Source organism: Eptatretus burgeri, chromosome 6 (genome assembly GCF_056783735.1).
Source record: "Eptatretus burgeri isolate ZD-2024b chromosome 6, Ebu_testis_v1, whole genome shotgun sequence".
Taxonomy (NCBI): Eukaryota; Metazoa; Chordata; class Myxini; order Myxiniformes; family Myxinidae; genus Eptatretus; species Eptatretus burgeri.
In genome coordinates this window covers 25,193,709-25,208,707 of record NC_140966.1, presented here as the reverse complement: position 1 = coordinate 25,208,707, position 14,999 = coordinate 25,193,709, and the positions used below count along the sequence as shown (strand labels likewise).

Below are 14,999 nucleotides of genomic sequence, written 5' to 3'. Positions count from 1 at the left end.
GCCCCACGTTGTTCTGTGGTCACCTTGGCATAGTGAAATACAAATAAAACATAAACGAAATATTTTGCCAACATCTGACTCGAGCAGGTTTTCATCAAGGATTTTCCTGTACTTTGCACCATCCATTGACCCTTCTATCCTGACAAGCTTGCCAGTCCTTTCTGATGAAAAGCAGCCCCATAACATGATGCTGTCACCACAATGCTTGACAGTAGGGATGATATTGACTGGGTGATGTGCAGTGTTAGGCTTGCGCCAAATGAAACACTTTGAATTTAGACCAAAAAGTTAAATGTTTGTCTCATCTGACCACAAAACCTTTTTCCATATGCCTTCAATATCATTAAGATGGTATTTTGCAAACTCCATGCAAGCTTTTCAATAAGTCTTTTGCAGTAATGGCTTCTTTCTTGCGACCTCTCCATAGAGGCCAGCTTTGTGAAGGGAATATTGTTGATTGATGAACCCTGACCCCCATCTCGGACATAGAGCCTTGCAGATCTTTCAAATTTTCAGTGACATCCCGAACAATGTTCCTGCTTGCCAAGCTGCTGAGTTTGGATGGGTTACCTGATCTGGGTAGAGACTGGATGGTATGACACATCTTCCACTTCATATTGATGGATTTTACCGTACTCAAAGGGTTAAAGAGTGACTGAAATTTTCTTACAACCCTTTGCTGAACGGTGCTTCTCCACCACATTATGTCTGACTTCTTTAGAAAGCTCCTTGGTCTTCATGTTTGCCTTGTTGGTTGAACCAAGTGAGTTGCATCTTAAACTCCTTAGATTAGTGGGGGGCATTAATTTTTAAGTTAAACTACTGAATACATTCAGGTGAACCCTATTACACTTATTTTGTAACTTTTCAAACAAATAATTTGCTCCTGAAGTGATTTAAGGTTACTTAGGGAAAGGGTTTGAATACTTATGCACCTGAGAATCATCTTATTTTTTCTGTTAATCAAACGTATTCACATTTTATCTTCATTTTTTAGCTTTTACACTTCAGAGTAGTTTGTGAAGACTATATTAAGTTTGATTTGAAAGCATCATGAAATAAGGTCAGGTGGCATCAAATGTGAAAACTTTGGAGGGGGTGGGGTGAATACTGTTGCAGGCCACTGTAGTTATTAGTCTGTCCCCCCACACAGTGGGAAACGAGGTTATGCAAGTGTGTGTGTGTGTGGGTGTGTGTGTGTGTGTGTGTGTGTGTGTGTGTGTGTGTGTGTGTGTGTGTGTGTGTGTGTGTGTGTGTGTGTGTGTGTGACTGTGTGTGTGACTGTGTGTGACTGTGTGTCTATGCAGGTCATAACTTTTTCTTTTACCGTTTTAGCTTTTGTTATCAAATTTTCAACAAACCTTTATTATGAGAAAATGGAGAAAATATTTAAAAATTGGGTTAAAATGTGAAAGGGCAAAGTCATACTGACTACAAAAAGCCCTTATTAGCCATTTTTAGCCCCACCATAGCCCGTCAAGTGAGAGATGCCCCGTTTCTTTTTTAATCGCTTCTGTGTTTCTTTATTCATTTACAATTGAGTTTCAGTGTGTCTGACCTGGCCGTAACATTTTCACCAATTGAGCTTTTACCATCAAATATTCAACAAACCTTTATTATGAGAATATGGAGAACACAAATGAATAAAATATGCAATTGTTTTTTTTAACTGTCTTTTTATCAAATTTAATTTGAGTACAAAGCTGATGTGGATGGGCTTTGCATTTTCAGATAATTTCTAGTTTAGGTTGAATTGATTTCGATGTTGGAATACCACTTATTTGTTGTTGTTGTTGTTGTTGTTGTTGTTGTTGTTGTTGTTGTTTAACAAGCTTTTTGAAGGAAATGTCAACATTAAATTGCACGATTTTAGTTGACTTTCACTTGTTCTCATGTCTTTTACAGCAAACTTGTGCAAACTGTGGCCGGCAAGCTATGAATGAATGCACGGGTTGCCACAAGATTCACTATTGCTCCACATTCTGTCAACAAAAGGCAAGTCATTTGGTAATCACTTGGGTTGGTCTTTCTGCTTAATGATGATGTTTCATGCATTTGTCAACTTAAGGCATTTATTGCCATTATAAATACATCTGACCTCCTTGACAAAGGCTTTTTATTTTGCAGAAACACCATGAGAAAGGTATTGGCCATTGGTTTGGTTATACCTGACAATTTCAGTCATGCATTCTTTTTGATAAAGTGTTAATGGTACGTTTAAGATCTGATTATGTTGTTCAACCACCTTGTTTCTTCAACATGACTTTTGTGCAATATACAATGAATTCTAACATGGGGTTACACAATTGATAAATTTTCACAATCAACATAAAAGTTTTTATGCTTTCAAAGTTACTCTGTAAAGATTTTTTTCCAGCCTTACAGTCACTTAAAAAATTTTTTGGGTCCTAATCCCAGAATTAAACTAGATTCTAAAACAATAGTCAGATTTTGAATGAAATTAAAATTTTTGTTCAAATGCTTTGGATTTGATGATGACTTAATCCCATGTCAATGTTAAATGTTTATGTACAAGTTAATGCAACCATTTCAAGTGATTCTGTGAGTTCTCATGTCAAATTAAGACCTATCCTTGACTTGCTTACGTGACTGAAATACCTCACATACAAAGACTTTGGAAGCAGTCTGTTGTACTTCGCCTTGAGTTTTTTCCTTTTTCTGTTGAATAGCATTTCTGCGATGAGCTAAACGATTCTTATAACAACTAATACATGTCTGCCTCCATCTGATTATGTCACTGGAAAACTCTTCCCAGCTATTGGGATAGATTGAGGTTAGATTTTTAATGTATCCTTCTCGTGCTCATGAGGTTTACCTTGAAACGTACACTACTTGCTTCTTCAACTTCTCTCATATGCAGCACAAGGCTGTGGGGTAGGATCATTGGCTGACGGCGCAGGTGTACCGCTGATTCAATGCCCTCTGTAGGTGAGGGCAGACATTTGGAATATGTGATATGGATATGGTGCTGGTGATAGCTCTCCTACTCCTCATTAAGGATGCCGTGTGGTCTTTAACATCCACCAACGAATGCTGACCGATGGGATTCCCATTTAATGTCCATCCGAGGGATGGCACACACATTGATGAAACACCCTGCCTGTGAAACTGTGAAACACCGGGATGTCAGTTTATCACTGGGTTGGGATTCAAATCCGAGCTAGACAGCTTAGAGGTGAGTGTGTGTGTGTGTGTACCCCGAGGCCATCGTGCCAACCCACTACTTGTTTGAGTTGACGATAAAATATCACCATGCGTATCCTGAAGTAATCCATCCTAACCAAGTGCCTGCCCAATGAAGATGAATCTTGATCAACTGACATTCAACCATCCATCCATCCATACATCCATTGGGACCATACTCTGTGCAGAGCGTTGGTGCTGCCAACGCAGTCTCGTTGGCTATTGGACACAATCCTGGACAGGTCACCACTCTGACACAGGATACTCAAATGGCTCTATCATCCCATCATCCCAGGTACTCGTTTTGCCAACCTCAGAAGAATGACAAGCAGAGTCAACCTGGTATTACTTCAACAGCCGAGTGGGATTTGAACTCAGGATCCTAGGATCCCAAGCCCACCACCCTAACCATTAAGCCAACACCAGGCATACATTCAACCCTATCATTCTAATAGCTCTCAAGGACCTTGATGTTGGAGTCTTTGCCTTTCCACTTGTGATTGCAGATTGTCTGTAGACAGTGAAGATTCAATTGGTCAACCTGTTTGATGTGATGATGATATATTGTCCATGCTTCCTGGCCTTTCATGAATAACCTCAACACAACAGCTTGGTAATTTTTTTTTATCTTTGTGGTGAGCGCCTTACATTAAACATCCTGCACAGACGATGTATTAATTTTTCAAATTCTCAGTTGACTTTAACTCATTGATCTGGCCATTGTTTGACAGCACACTTTCATTTATGAACACGTTTTTGAAGGTATATTATTGATTGTAATTATTTTTGAGGTCAATATAGGCCAAAAGGATAACATAGGCCAAATTTCTGAAATCCTCAATTTTCATCTGATTGAATTGAAATTTGAACATGATTTTCATTAAAATGACCATCATGTGTCACGTGGTCTGGCAGCCATATTGGATCTCGGGGAAAAATCTTTGAAAATTTTCGTCGGAGAAATCGCTTAACTGATCAATGCAAAATTTAACTAACTGATCAACTACCCATGGGAAATATGGTTTGATAAAGATTACGTCATCGGTCACGTGGTTTGGCAGCCATGTTGGATCAAAGAAAAAAAACCTTAAAAACCAAAAGAGTTCGCTCGCACCAAGTCCTTGTCAAGACTGCATGGGGTATGTATTCTATGAATACCATCTAGTTCTTTGAGAAACTAGCAAGAAGACAGAGCTGCAAGATAGTCAGGGTTACGTAAGACATGCAGTATTTGACATTGCTAAACTCTCTTGGCACTTTTGCTCCAAGATTGGGTATCCTCTAAGTTCCATACCAGTCTGTTGTTCCACATTATAAAAAAATTGCAGAAACAAGTGAATAAAATAATTTATGCTAAAAAAAACTAAGCAATGTAGGGATTTCAAATTACATTTTTAAAAAAGGTTTTAAAAAAAGATAGAGATTATGTTAATTTAGAGCAGAGGTGGCCAAACTTTTTTCACTGAGGGCCAGACAGAGAAAAATGATGAATATCGTGGGCCACAGGCTACGTATAATACATATATATATATATATATATATATATATATATATATATATATATATATATATATATATATATCTTCTTCTTCTTCTTCTTCTTCTTTCGGCTGCTCCCGTTAGGGGTCGCCACAGCGGATCATCCGTATGATCCGCATAGTGATTTGGCACATGTTTTATGCCGGATGCCCTTCCTGACGCAACCCTGGTCGGGGCTTGAACTCAGGACCTTTTGGATCCCAAGCCGCTGCCCTAACCACTGTGCCAACACCAGGCTTTTTTAATATATATATATATATATATATATATATATATATATATATATATATATATATATATATATATATATATATATATATATATATATATATATATATATATATATATATATATATATATATATATGTGTATATATATGTATATATGTGTATATATATGTATATATGTGTATATATATGTATATATGAATATGTATATATATGTATATATATATATATATATATATATATATATATATATATATATATATATATATATATATATATATATATATATATATATATATATATATATATATATATATATATATATATATATATATATATATATATATATATATATATATATATATATATAACCGGGTATTGTGGCGTGCACCTGTAATCCGGCTACCCGGAGGCTTGGGTTTGAGGATCGCTTGAGGATGGGAGCTCTGCACTGGGCCACGCAATGAGAGGGTGTAGGGCAGCCCGGAATCATGGCGAAACCCAATCCTTATCCCTGTGTCTTAAGAGGTGACCAGGGTTGCGTCAGGAAGGGCATCCGGCGTAAAACCTATGCCAAATCAGTATGCGGATCATAACGGATGATCCGCTGTGGCGACCCCTAACGGGAGCAGCCGAAAGACGAACAACAACAACATATATATATATATATATATATATATATATATATATATATATATCTATGTATATATATCTATGTATATATATATATATATATATATATATATATATATATATATATATATCTATGTATATATACATATATGTATATATACATATATACATATGTATAAAAAAAATACTCCTGCATTCACGATACATACATATATAAATATATATATATATATATATATATATATATATATATATATATATATATATATATATATATATATATATATATATATATATATATACACATAAATACATATATATATACATATATATATATATATATGTATATATATATATTTATGTGTATATATATATATATATATGTATATATATATATATATGTATATATATATATATATATATATATATATATATATATATATATATATATATATATATATATATATATATATATATATATATATATATATATATATATATATATATATATATATATATATATATATATATATATAGACAAGCGTGCTCAGACATGTAGTACACAGGAGCCAACATCATTTACACTGCAATTTTAATTAGGCAAATAGTATTATTGCTGATTAAAATGTGCGTTTGAAGTGATATTACGAATTTTACTCACCAATGACACTTCTAATGACAACAGTGATGTTGTGCCTTAGACTGGAGAAACGCAAAGTTGCCTGTCTGTTATCTTTGATCTGAAACAGTTCTTGTTTAGCATCATTCAAGAAAATGTTTGCTCACAAATGTATGTGGAGCTGAACAAACATAGCATTATTTTTGCGTGTCTTCTTGTGGAAATCGGGACTTTTCCAATTTTCTGTAGAATTCTGGCAGTGTGCTCTCCTGGTGATGACTGCGGAGTGTGTCATCACACTGCATCTCAATGAGTTCCAACTGTATGTCCTCTGGTGCTTCATCCACATTAACGGAGAAGGGGCATGAGAATGTGTTAATGTCCTTCTCAATGGCAGCGAAATCCTGAAAGCACCTGCTAAACTCTGTGATCAATGTTTTGATTACTGTCACATATTTCCCGATCTGCTCAGGGATGTTAGTAATTGGGAAAGTGTCATTTACCTCCCGCAGAGAGGGGAAGTGTGCATTGGGTTCACCGACTTGTCTCTCAAACAGATGGAGCTTCATGGCAGATTATTTTATGTGCGAGTACATTTGTGATGCGATTGTGTCTTTCCCTTGCGAGCTTGCGTTCAGTACATTCAGATGGCCAGTGATGTCTGTGAAAAATCCTAGGACTGCCAACCAAACAGGGTCACTTAATTGATCGATGGGCAGACGTTTTTCTCTTAAGAATTGGTCGATCTCAGATTTGAGGGGAAAAAAAAACAATGCCTTGTACACAGATATCTTAATATTTGTGTCACATTTGGGTAGGCTTCTCCTTACAAATCCCAGGATTTTGTTTGCATCATTCACAACATGGTTCACATGATGATTCCATGTGATGTTGCTTGGCAGGTTGACACCAAGGTAATGGCTCTGTTGAATGGATGTAAGGTTTACCCTCATCATGCAGTACAGTATGTGAAATCTCCAGGTTGTTTGCATTCGGTTTCATGCATTGCGTGGCTCTTTTATGGGTTGAAAGTCATTTGCCATCTGTGAGACCAATCCCTGAATGTGTCGAGATCATTCTGACTCCCTACTTGATCTTCCTGCCCATGAATGGGGTGGTAGAAAAGGCAATTGTCATCGAAGAGCTTTATCTTAGTCCCTTGACAGATTCTGTCCACGACGTCATTGATGTACATCAGAAACATAAGCAGGCCAAGAACGGTCTACTGGGGACACCTGATGCAACTGGTGATGGTTGGGATGTTAGCCAGGTATCTATCCATTTGAAGGTTTCACCTCTTATCCCTTCATGGTTGATTTTACTCAGGAGTTTTTGATGTTCTGCAGAATCAAATGCTTTACTAAAATCTAGTATCTGTACCATATATCAACTTGTGCTCTGCGTTCTTATGCCATGATCTCTTCCACAGTGTTCACAAGTTGTCTCACACAAGAGTGGGCTATCAAAAAGCCAGTAGCACTAAACTTCTTTTTCTTAATGATCTTTAAAATAATTAATTTGTTCAAATTGCAGAACAGTACAGGAGGATATTTGCTGTCCATGGGTTTCCCCTTCATGGATTCGATCTCTCGCAAATAACTTATCGAGGCAAGGTTTGTGGATTACAGTCAAAGCGTCCAGATAATCGCAGGTTGGTGAACTATTTTCCACATTTATTCACCTAATTAACATGGGCTGTCAACACAATAACCCATTTCAATATCTTCAACGTCATCCATCACCAACATCTGCCCAATAACTCGTCTTTATCGTCGCCATCATAAACCTCACCATCGCATTATTGAATTAAATTATTAAAGTTATTATTATTATTAAAGGTAAGTTTGAAGATCTTAATAATTCAAGAAAATAAGCTTTACTCTATGTTCTTAGAGGAAAATAATACTTTATTTTATGTTCTTAATAACCCTTTTATTCATGAAAATAAATTGTCCAAAAACAACGCACAAACATATTAAAGGTGCAGTTCGGACAAATTTTAAAGTTGAAGTCCCAAACCCTATTTTCTCCATTACCCCCTAAGTTTGTGGATTTGCAGTTCACAGGGATTTTCAAGAATGTTATATCCGTGACCGTGAATGGCAAGGTTCCCCAGTATATACAATACTTGAACACTGCACGGGGTTTCTTGATCGATGAACTCTTAAGTTTTTTTGTTTTTTTTACATCTTTGGTGTGACTCTGCCGGGATTTCGAACCCCCGACCTACCAGACTCAGATCAGCTTCTCAAACCATCATGCCAATTCTGCTTAAAAGACTGCAAAGTAAATTTGCACAGGACCTGCTGCCATGGGACTTTTTATTTTTTTACCCTTAAAAATAAAACAACCTTTCAAAATAAATGTTGAGGACAAATATTATTAACAGCTGTTTCCAATATATTATGCCTTGACAGTATATGTACACCGTGAGCAAATATTTTCTATACCATCCTGTGCTTTTTGTTAGTTCCGCCACCGAAGATGGATGGAGGTTGTGTTTTCACCTGTCTGTCTGTCTGTCTGTTTGTCTGTGAACAGGATATCTCTAAGAGTTGTGCACTGATTCAGAAGAAATTTGGTGGGCAGGTTGGATGACTGATAAGGACGAATTGATTCGATTTTAGTGAAGATCTGGATCCAGATCTGACTCCTTGAATTTTTTAAGCGATTCTTCACCATTGCGAGATAGGGTCAAAAATGATACATAGTATAGCCCGGTATCTCAAAAAGTTATGATTGTATTTTGATGAAACTTTGTGCACAGGTTGGATATGTGACAAGGACGAATTGATTTGGTTTTGGTGAAGATCTGAATCCAGATCCGGACACGAGAGTTTTTTAAAAAATCTTTGAAAGTGATTCTTCACCATTGAGAGATAGGGCCAAAAACGATATATAGCACAATATCTCAAAAAGTTGTGGACAAGTTATGACAAAACTCAGTGAATGAGTTGGTTAGGTGACAAGAACATGACAAATAGATTTTGTTTCTGGTCTGGATTCAGAACCTGCCTCCCAGTGGGATACAAAACATAAATTGTTAATCCTGGTGGAGGTATGTGCTGTACTGAGTGCCGTTCAAGTTAAAATTCTATGTTTAAAATGTTTAAGAGAATAGTCAGTTAGATAAGCATCTTGGTGAACACACACATCACATTTCAATCCTGTCAGTCATTGCTGTGATTGACTGAATCACAGACTGCTGTTTATGACTGAACTTTTATTTACTTGACTTCCAGCAAGTCAGAAGCAATTGCCATTAAAAGACAGATTACATTAATATTTGAATTCCAAAAAAGGGCGAACACAAGGTTCTTTTGAATTACTCCTGATTTGAAACACATTTTAAGCAAGATTATGCCAAAAGTGGGCTTGGTTTTTGCAGCATTCAAGACGACACTTCCAAGAAGGATTTGATTGCGACCTTTTCGTGTAAAACAAATTTCCTATGCTTAGTCTGATTACAAACATGTTGAATACACAGGAATATTTTGTGTTCTAGTTTGTACCCACCAGGGTTTATTTTAATGAAATTTTAGAACTGCACAAATCATTGAGGCAGGTGCCATGGCCCAGTGTTTGAGATTATCTGAGTCTGAGAAGCATTTGTAATGGCTATTTTTTTTAAACATTTTATATATTTTAAGTTCCTTTGTATCCTTTGACAAGGTACACAACACAGGATGCCTCACTGGAGTCTATAAAATTAGTATCATTAGCTAAAAGTATAACCGTAAATATCCAAATGCATTCAAAACACACAGAAATCATCATCATCATCTTTTTGTTACAGACAGACGCAATTTATTGGCAATCAAGATTGAGGTTACAGAAGCACTAAAATAATTTTTAACTCAACGGTTTGACACTGACAATGAGTGTTTGGAAACTTTGGCTCCTTTTCTCAAATTTCAAAAGGATGCAAACCGAGAAGCAGTCCAAAACTTATGTGTCCAGATTTAGATCTTATGGCTTTGGGCATGGAGTACAACGATTTCACAGAGTCGGGGCAATTCTCTAACCTAACCCTGTCAAAAATAATTAGCCAGCTTTTAGCTGCAGGTGGGCACTATGATACTTTGGCCAGAGTTTATGCCAGAATTTTAGCAGCAAAGCCGCATTCAGCAGATGTGGAGAAGACTTATCAGCTCCAGCAATGCACTGAAAAGCATAGACCGCTCAAGAATGTCATTAGAGACAGAGAATTATTATTCATACGTCCATTACAATATGCCTGCAATTGACTTGTGGGATCCATGGCCTGCTGTTCTCACCTGGCTTTCCACAAAGCCACGTCGAACAAGAGAAGTAACCAAAGTAAAGGAACAAAATTACTTTAAAGGTGGATTCTCTGAAGCGCAGAAAATAAATGCTCATGACAGTCTTGATACAGAATCAGACACAGCTGAACCGCCATTGAAAAGTAGATGTTTTTAGATTATATGCCAGATACAACTTTGCAAATCTTGCATTTATGAAAGTTTCACTGTTTTCGCCATCTTTTGCCATGTACTGTTTGATACAAAATGTAAATCAAAGTACAATTCAGCATGTGTAAGACTAAAAATATATATCTAGTCATATAAACAAAGTGTTTTAAGTTTTAACCATCTTAGTATTTGACAAAAAATTTAAAACAAAGCACTAATCAGCATACATTTGTGTATGTAAAATTAAAAATATACTTCTTGTCATATAAACAGTAAATAAAGGTACTTTTGCTTTTCAGTATGATGGTTATGCATTGACTTCTTGTTTCTTTATATGACATTGGAGTTTTTATTACAAATTTTAGTACTGCACAAAATTGGATTTAGAACTGCACAAGTAGGGGTCTACTGCACGTTAAAATAAACCCTGGTACCCATCCTCCGGGGAATCTTGTTCCAAGCAGGCAACACCACCCTACCTTTATTTGGGTGGTGTATAGGCAACTGACAGCTCTGTTTGGGCAAAAATAAAATAACCCGGGTTACGTGCATGAGGAAAAAACATACCAACTGCTTATAATTCAAAACACCTCACTGCACTGGAAAACGTATGGGCAGGAATACTGAACTGTAAATGGTGGAGACTTGTAATACCCTGTCCCACCTGAAGGTGGTGCTACATGATACACATTTACTTTGAGAATTTGTGACCCTCCTCCTCCCCTCCAAAACCACCAGCAAAGATAGAAACACTTCTATGCACTAATTGGGGTCATGCTGATCCTATGAAGCAAGTTGCTTGACAGGTTGACACCAAGGTAATGTTGCTTGACAGGTTGACAAAAATAAACTGAAAAGAAAATGTAATCAGCATACATTTATTTATTTGAAAATTATTATTTTTATTTGTTTGAAAATTATTATTTATTTATTTTAAATTAAGTGTTTGAAAATTATTTCTTTGAAATTTATTTTAAAAACAAAAAATGTAATCAGTCCAGAACTGTTGGAGGAGCGCAAAACACACACACACACGCACACAAACATCAGTCTGTAAATTATAGTAAGGATGTTAATATGTAGCAAATGGGTAATTTTAAATCCAAAACACTAATCTTGATATTTACTTTCGTTGACCTTCTTTATGCCTCTGCCATGTTCCCCATTCTTCAATTTAGTTATTTTGTGCACTATGGAATACGAGACAAAATATCTATCCATGTTTCTTTGCTTTCCAGCAGGATTGGAAGGAGCATCAACAAGTCTGTGGCAACCGGATAGAAGAATCTCTTATTGCCAGCCCAGAGGATGAGCACTTAACGGAGGTGGATATTAATAAAGAAAAAGCCTGACTGAAATGGAAAATAGGTTGATTGAAGAGTGGTCATAAAGTTGTAATTTTTGACACCGTGGGGTGCCATGGGTATCTACTTCTTTTTTTTTTATAAGACGTGCAATTGTGATTGAGAAATATGGCTGGCATGACATGTCGGATGATGCCATGACAAAAGACATTGGATAAAAAAAATGCAGACATTGGGTATTGGATGCAGAGAAGTAAAAAGTAATGCATCACGGATTGTAAATCACTGATTATGCAGTACATCCACTCGGATGGAAACTGCCCGCTTTTACCGCACACCACACACTGAGCTGGTAGCTTTGTTTTATTTATTTTTCATCAGACATTTGAATACCTATTTCTTTTTCACTAGCAGATCACAAAACTTTACAGGACTTCAAGCAGCTTCCTTGCTGAAAATGGAAAGCAGTTGTGCAGCTTATTGGGAGGAAGGAGAGCTGTTGTTTGTATTTTCCATTTTGCTTTTAGTTCTGGAGTTTACATTCAGCACCCAGTGATGCATCACAACGATGCGCTATTTTACCCTACGGCACACAGTCATTCTTGATTTAGATACCATGGTTCAGATACCCAAGTTTCTTTTTCAAGTGTTATTTTTATTTTTTTTAAACTAATTATTATTCTTTTTATTTATTCACTTATGAAACACACACACACACACACACTCATAGGTGTGTCTGTGAGGGGTGGGGGGAGAAAAGAGAGAGATGGGGAGAGGAAATTGGGGAGACAGAGAGGGAGTGAAAGAATGAGACAGACTGACTGGTCCAAAATAACAATTAATCATGCGATTAGCCTCGATTGTTGTTAGCAATCTACAGGATTGTGGAAAATTCAGAATCTATTGCTTGGACATGTTTACAGTCAAACAGTTTATCACATCTTAGATCAGAAAAAAAACATCATTCAAAGTGACATTTGCTTTTATTCTCTACAAACACTGCTAATGTTGAAACTTCCAATTTTTACAAGAGTATTATGTTCGCCTTTTGTCAAACTTAACTCTTTGATGATGTCTTTGGGATAATGCTCGTGTTGGTATTTTGGTTTGAAAAGAGGAATGAATGTATTGTGATGCAGAGATGAGTTGTTAAAATCTGTTAAATTGTCAATGTCCTCGAACCATGCAGTTCATAGAATGCACTCATGTTGGGAAGGGAAGAGGTAAAATAGCCTATTTGTTATTTTCCTCTGGGGTATACCTAAGTGGAGTGGGTGGAGGGAGGGGATGAGGGAGTATACCAAAACTGTTCATTACAAGAATGTGTTTTTGCACCTGAACTACTATCATCAAAGCATGTTATGTTTTATTCTACCGATGTAATCTGGATCTCATTTTTGGATATTGAATGAAGAACGTTACTTTTAAGCCCCTTTATGAAGGTCTACATCTTCCCGAGTGCCGTGCAATTGCACCAGTGGAAGACTGCTTTTTATAGTGGCTGCAGATGGCAAATCACCCCCCTCCAAGAGATGTCAACTCGAACGTCAATGTCATTACATTATTTTTTGCATGGCTGGATTCTAAAGACTGGCAAACCACATCACGAAAAACTCGTGTGAAAAAACTTATAATAATAACGATATTCATAACTTTTGGTTGTACGTTACACTTCATCATTTGAACACAAAATCTAGGCTCGTGGTAGAGTAAGATGCAGGAGAGGAGATTGGGACCATACTCTGTGCAGAGCGTTGGTGCTGCCTAAGCAGTCTCCTTGGCGATTGGACACAATCCTGGACGCGTCGCCACTCCGACACAGAGAGTAAGATGATCGAGGGCAAAAAGGCAACCTCATCACAGTGGGATCATGGGGCAAAAGGCAGATGCAACAAGCAAGAGAATGGATGAACATAAAAAGGAGAAGAGAGAGTCGGGGAAGGAGCACAGTCATCTGCAAGTATGAGGGTCAGGATGGGGCTGGGGGGAATGGGGGTACAAATATTGCAGGTTTTGATGGAGTATTTATAGCAGGTACATGACATGGTAGTGCACTGCCAATCTGAGGCTCTGGAGGTGTCATCAAACACAAGAAAACAGAAACATAAAAGTGGATGTGAGCATTAAGCCTGGGTTTTTGGAGTTTAATCAGGATGGAGCAACTGGAAGAAAGAGATCAGGAGGTTCAGACTCCTGCGAGAGCAGATGAAGCTCGACTGATTAGAGGCCATATAAAAAAAATTTTTAAAGAACATGCCACCGACCACACCTCTGCGATGTGAAAGAAACAGGCCTCGTGCTTCAGTGCTATGGATTCAATTCAGGAGATAATTTTGAGAGCTTTAAATTCCACAGAATCCACGAGAGATGTGTGATGTGGGAGCGTCAGCTCATATGGGGGGTGGGGGGGGAATCCTTACCCCACGTCTCATTCATTCATAATAATTACTGTAAAATTTGCAATAATATTCACATTCATTTCTATGTGTAGGATTAATGTTCTTCTTGATCTTTTTTATTTTAATTTTAATATGGCTGATAATACTGAAATAATTATAATATATATCCCTTAGTTACTGTATGATACCTTTAGATATTTTAATATGGTTCTTCATTTTGTTTTTCATATGACTGACCTATTTTTATTGCCACCAATAAGTGAGCCAAAGATTTTACAAATACAATAAACTGTCATTCAATAAATGTATGTTTTACATCCTCTTTTCAAATGTGTACAATAATTATTGCCACATGATACGAGATTGGGGTGTTTGGAGACGCATCACCAGGCTCACAAGCATGTACGATGTGCAATGTCAATAGCAGTTAACATATAAATACAAGACCGAATCACCTCTCTCACCTGTAATTGGAGGAAATAACCAATCGACTCTCACCTAATCAATTACCCCAGGCGGTTAGGCTAGGATTTAACCTCCACCCTTTCCCTCCCTCTTCCCACCCACCCCTTCCTTCCTTCCACACTCCCACCCCTTTCCCTCCCTCCCCTCCTTCATTCCTCATCCCTCATCCCACCCCA

The 14,999-nt window shown here is 37.0% G+C and overlaps 1 protein-coding gene across 2 annotated transcripts in view; it reads left to right on the top strand.

Annotated features, from left to right (window-relative positions):
- Positions 1–14,477, top strand: part of LOC147024416 (deformed epidermal autoregulatory factor 1 homolog) — a 328,494-nt gene extending 314,017 nt beyond the window's left edge. The window contains exons 10-12 of one of the 2 annotated variants that reach the window (XM_085884328.1): positions 1,906–1,995; positions 11,897–11,980; positions 12,374–14,477. In XM_085884328.1, coding sequence (XP_085740454.1) covers positions 1,906–1,995; positions 11,897–11,980; positions 12,374–12,565 — 366 coding nt within the window. In that variant the 3' untranslated portion in view covers positions 12,566–14,477. Of the gene's footprint in view, positions 1–1,905; positions 1,996–11,833 lie in introns of both variants that reach the window. The other variant, XM_085884329.1, reaches the window with a different exon arrangement.
- Positions 14,478–14,999: the final 522 nt, after the last annotated feature.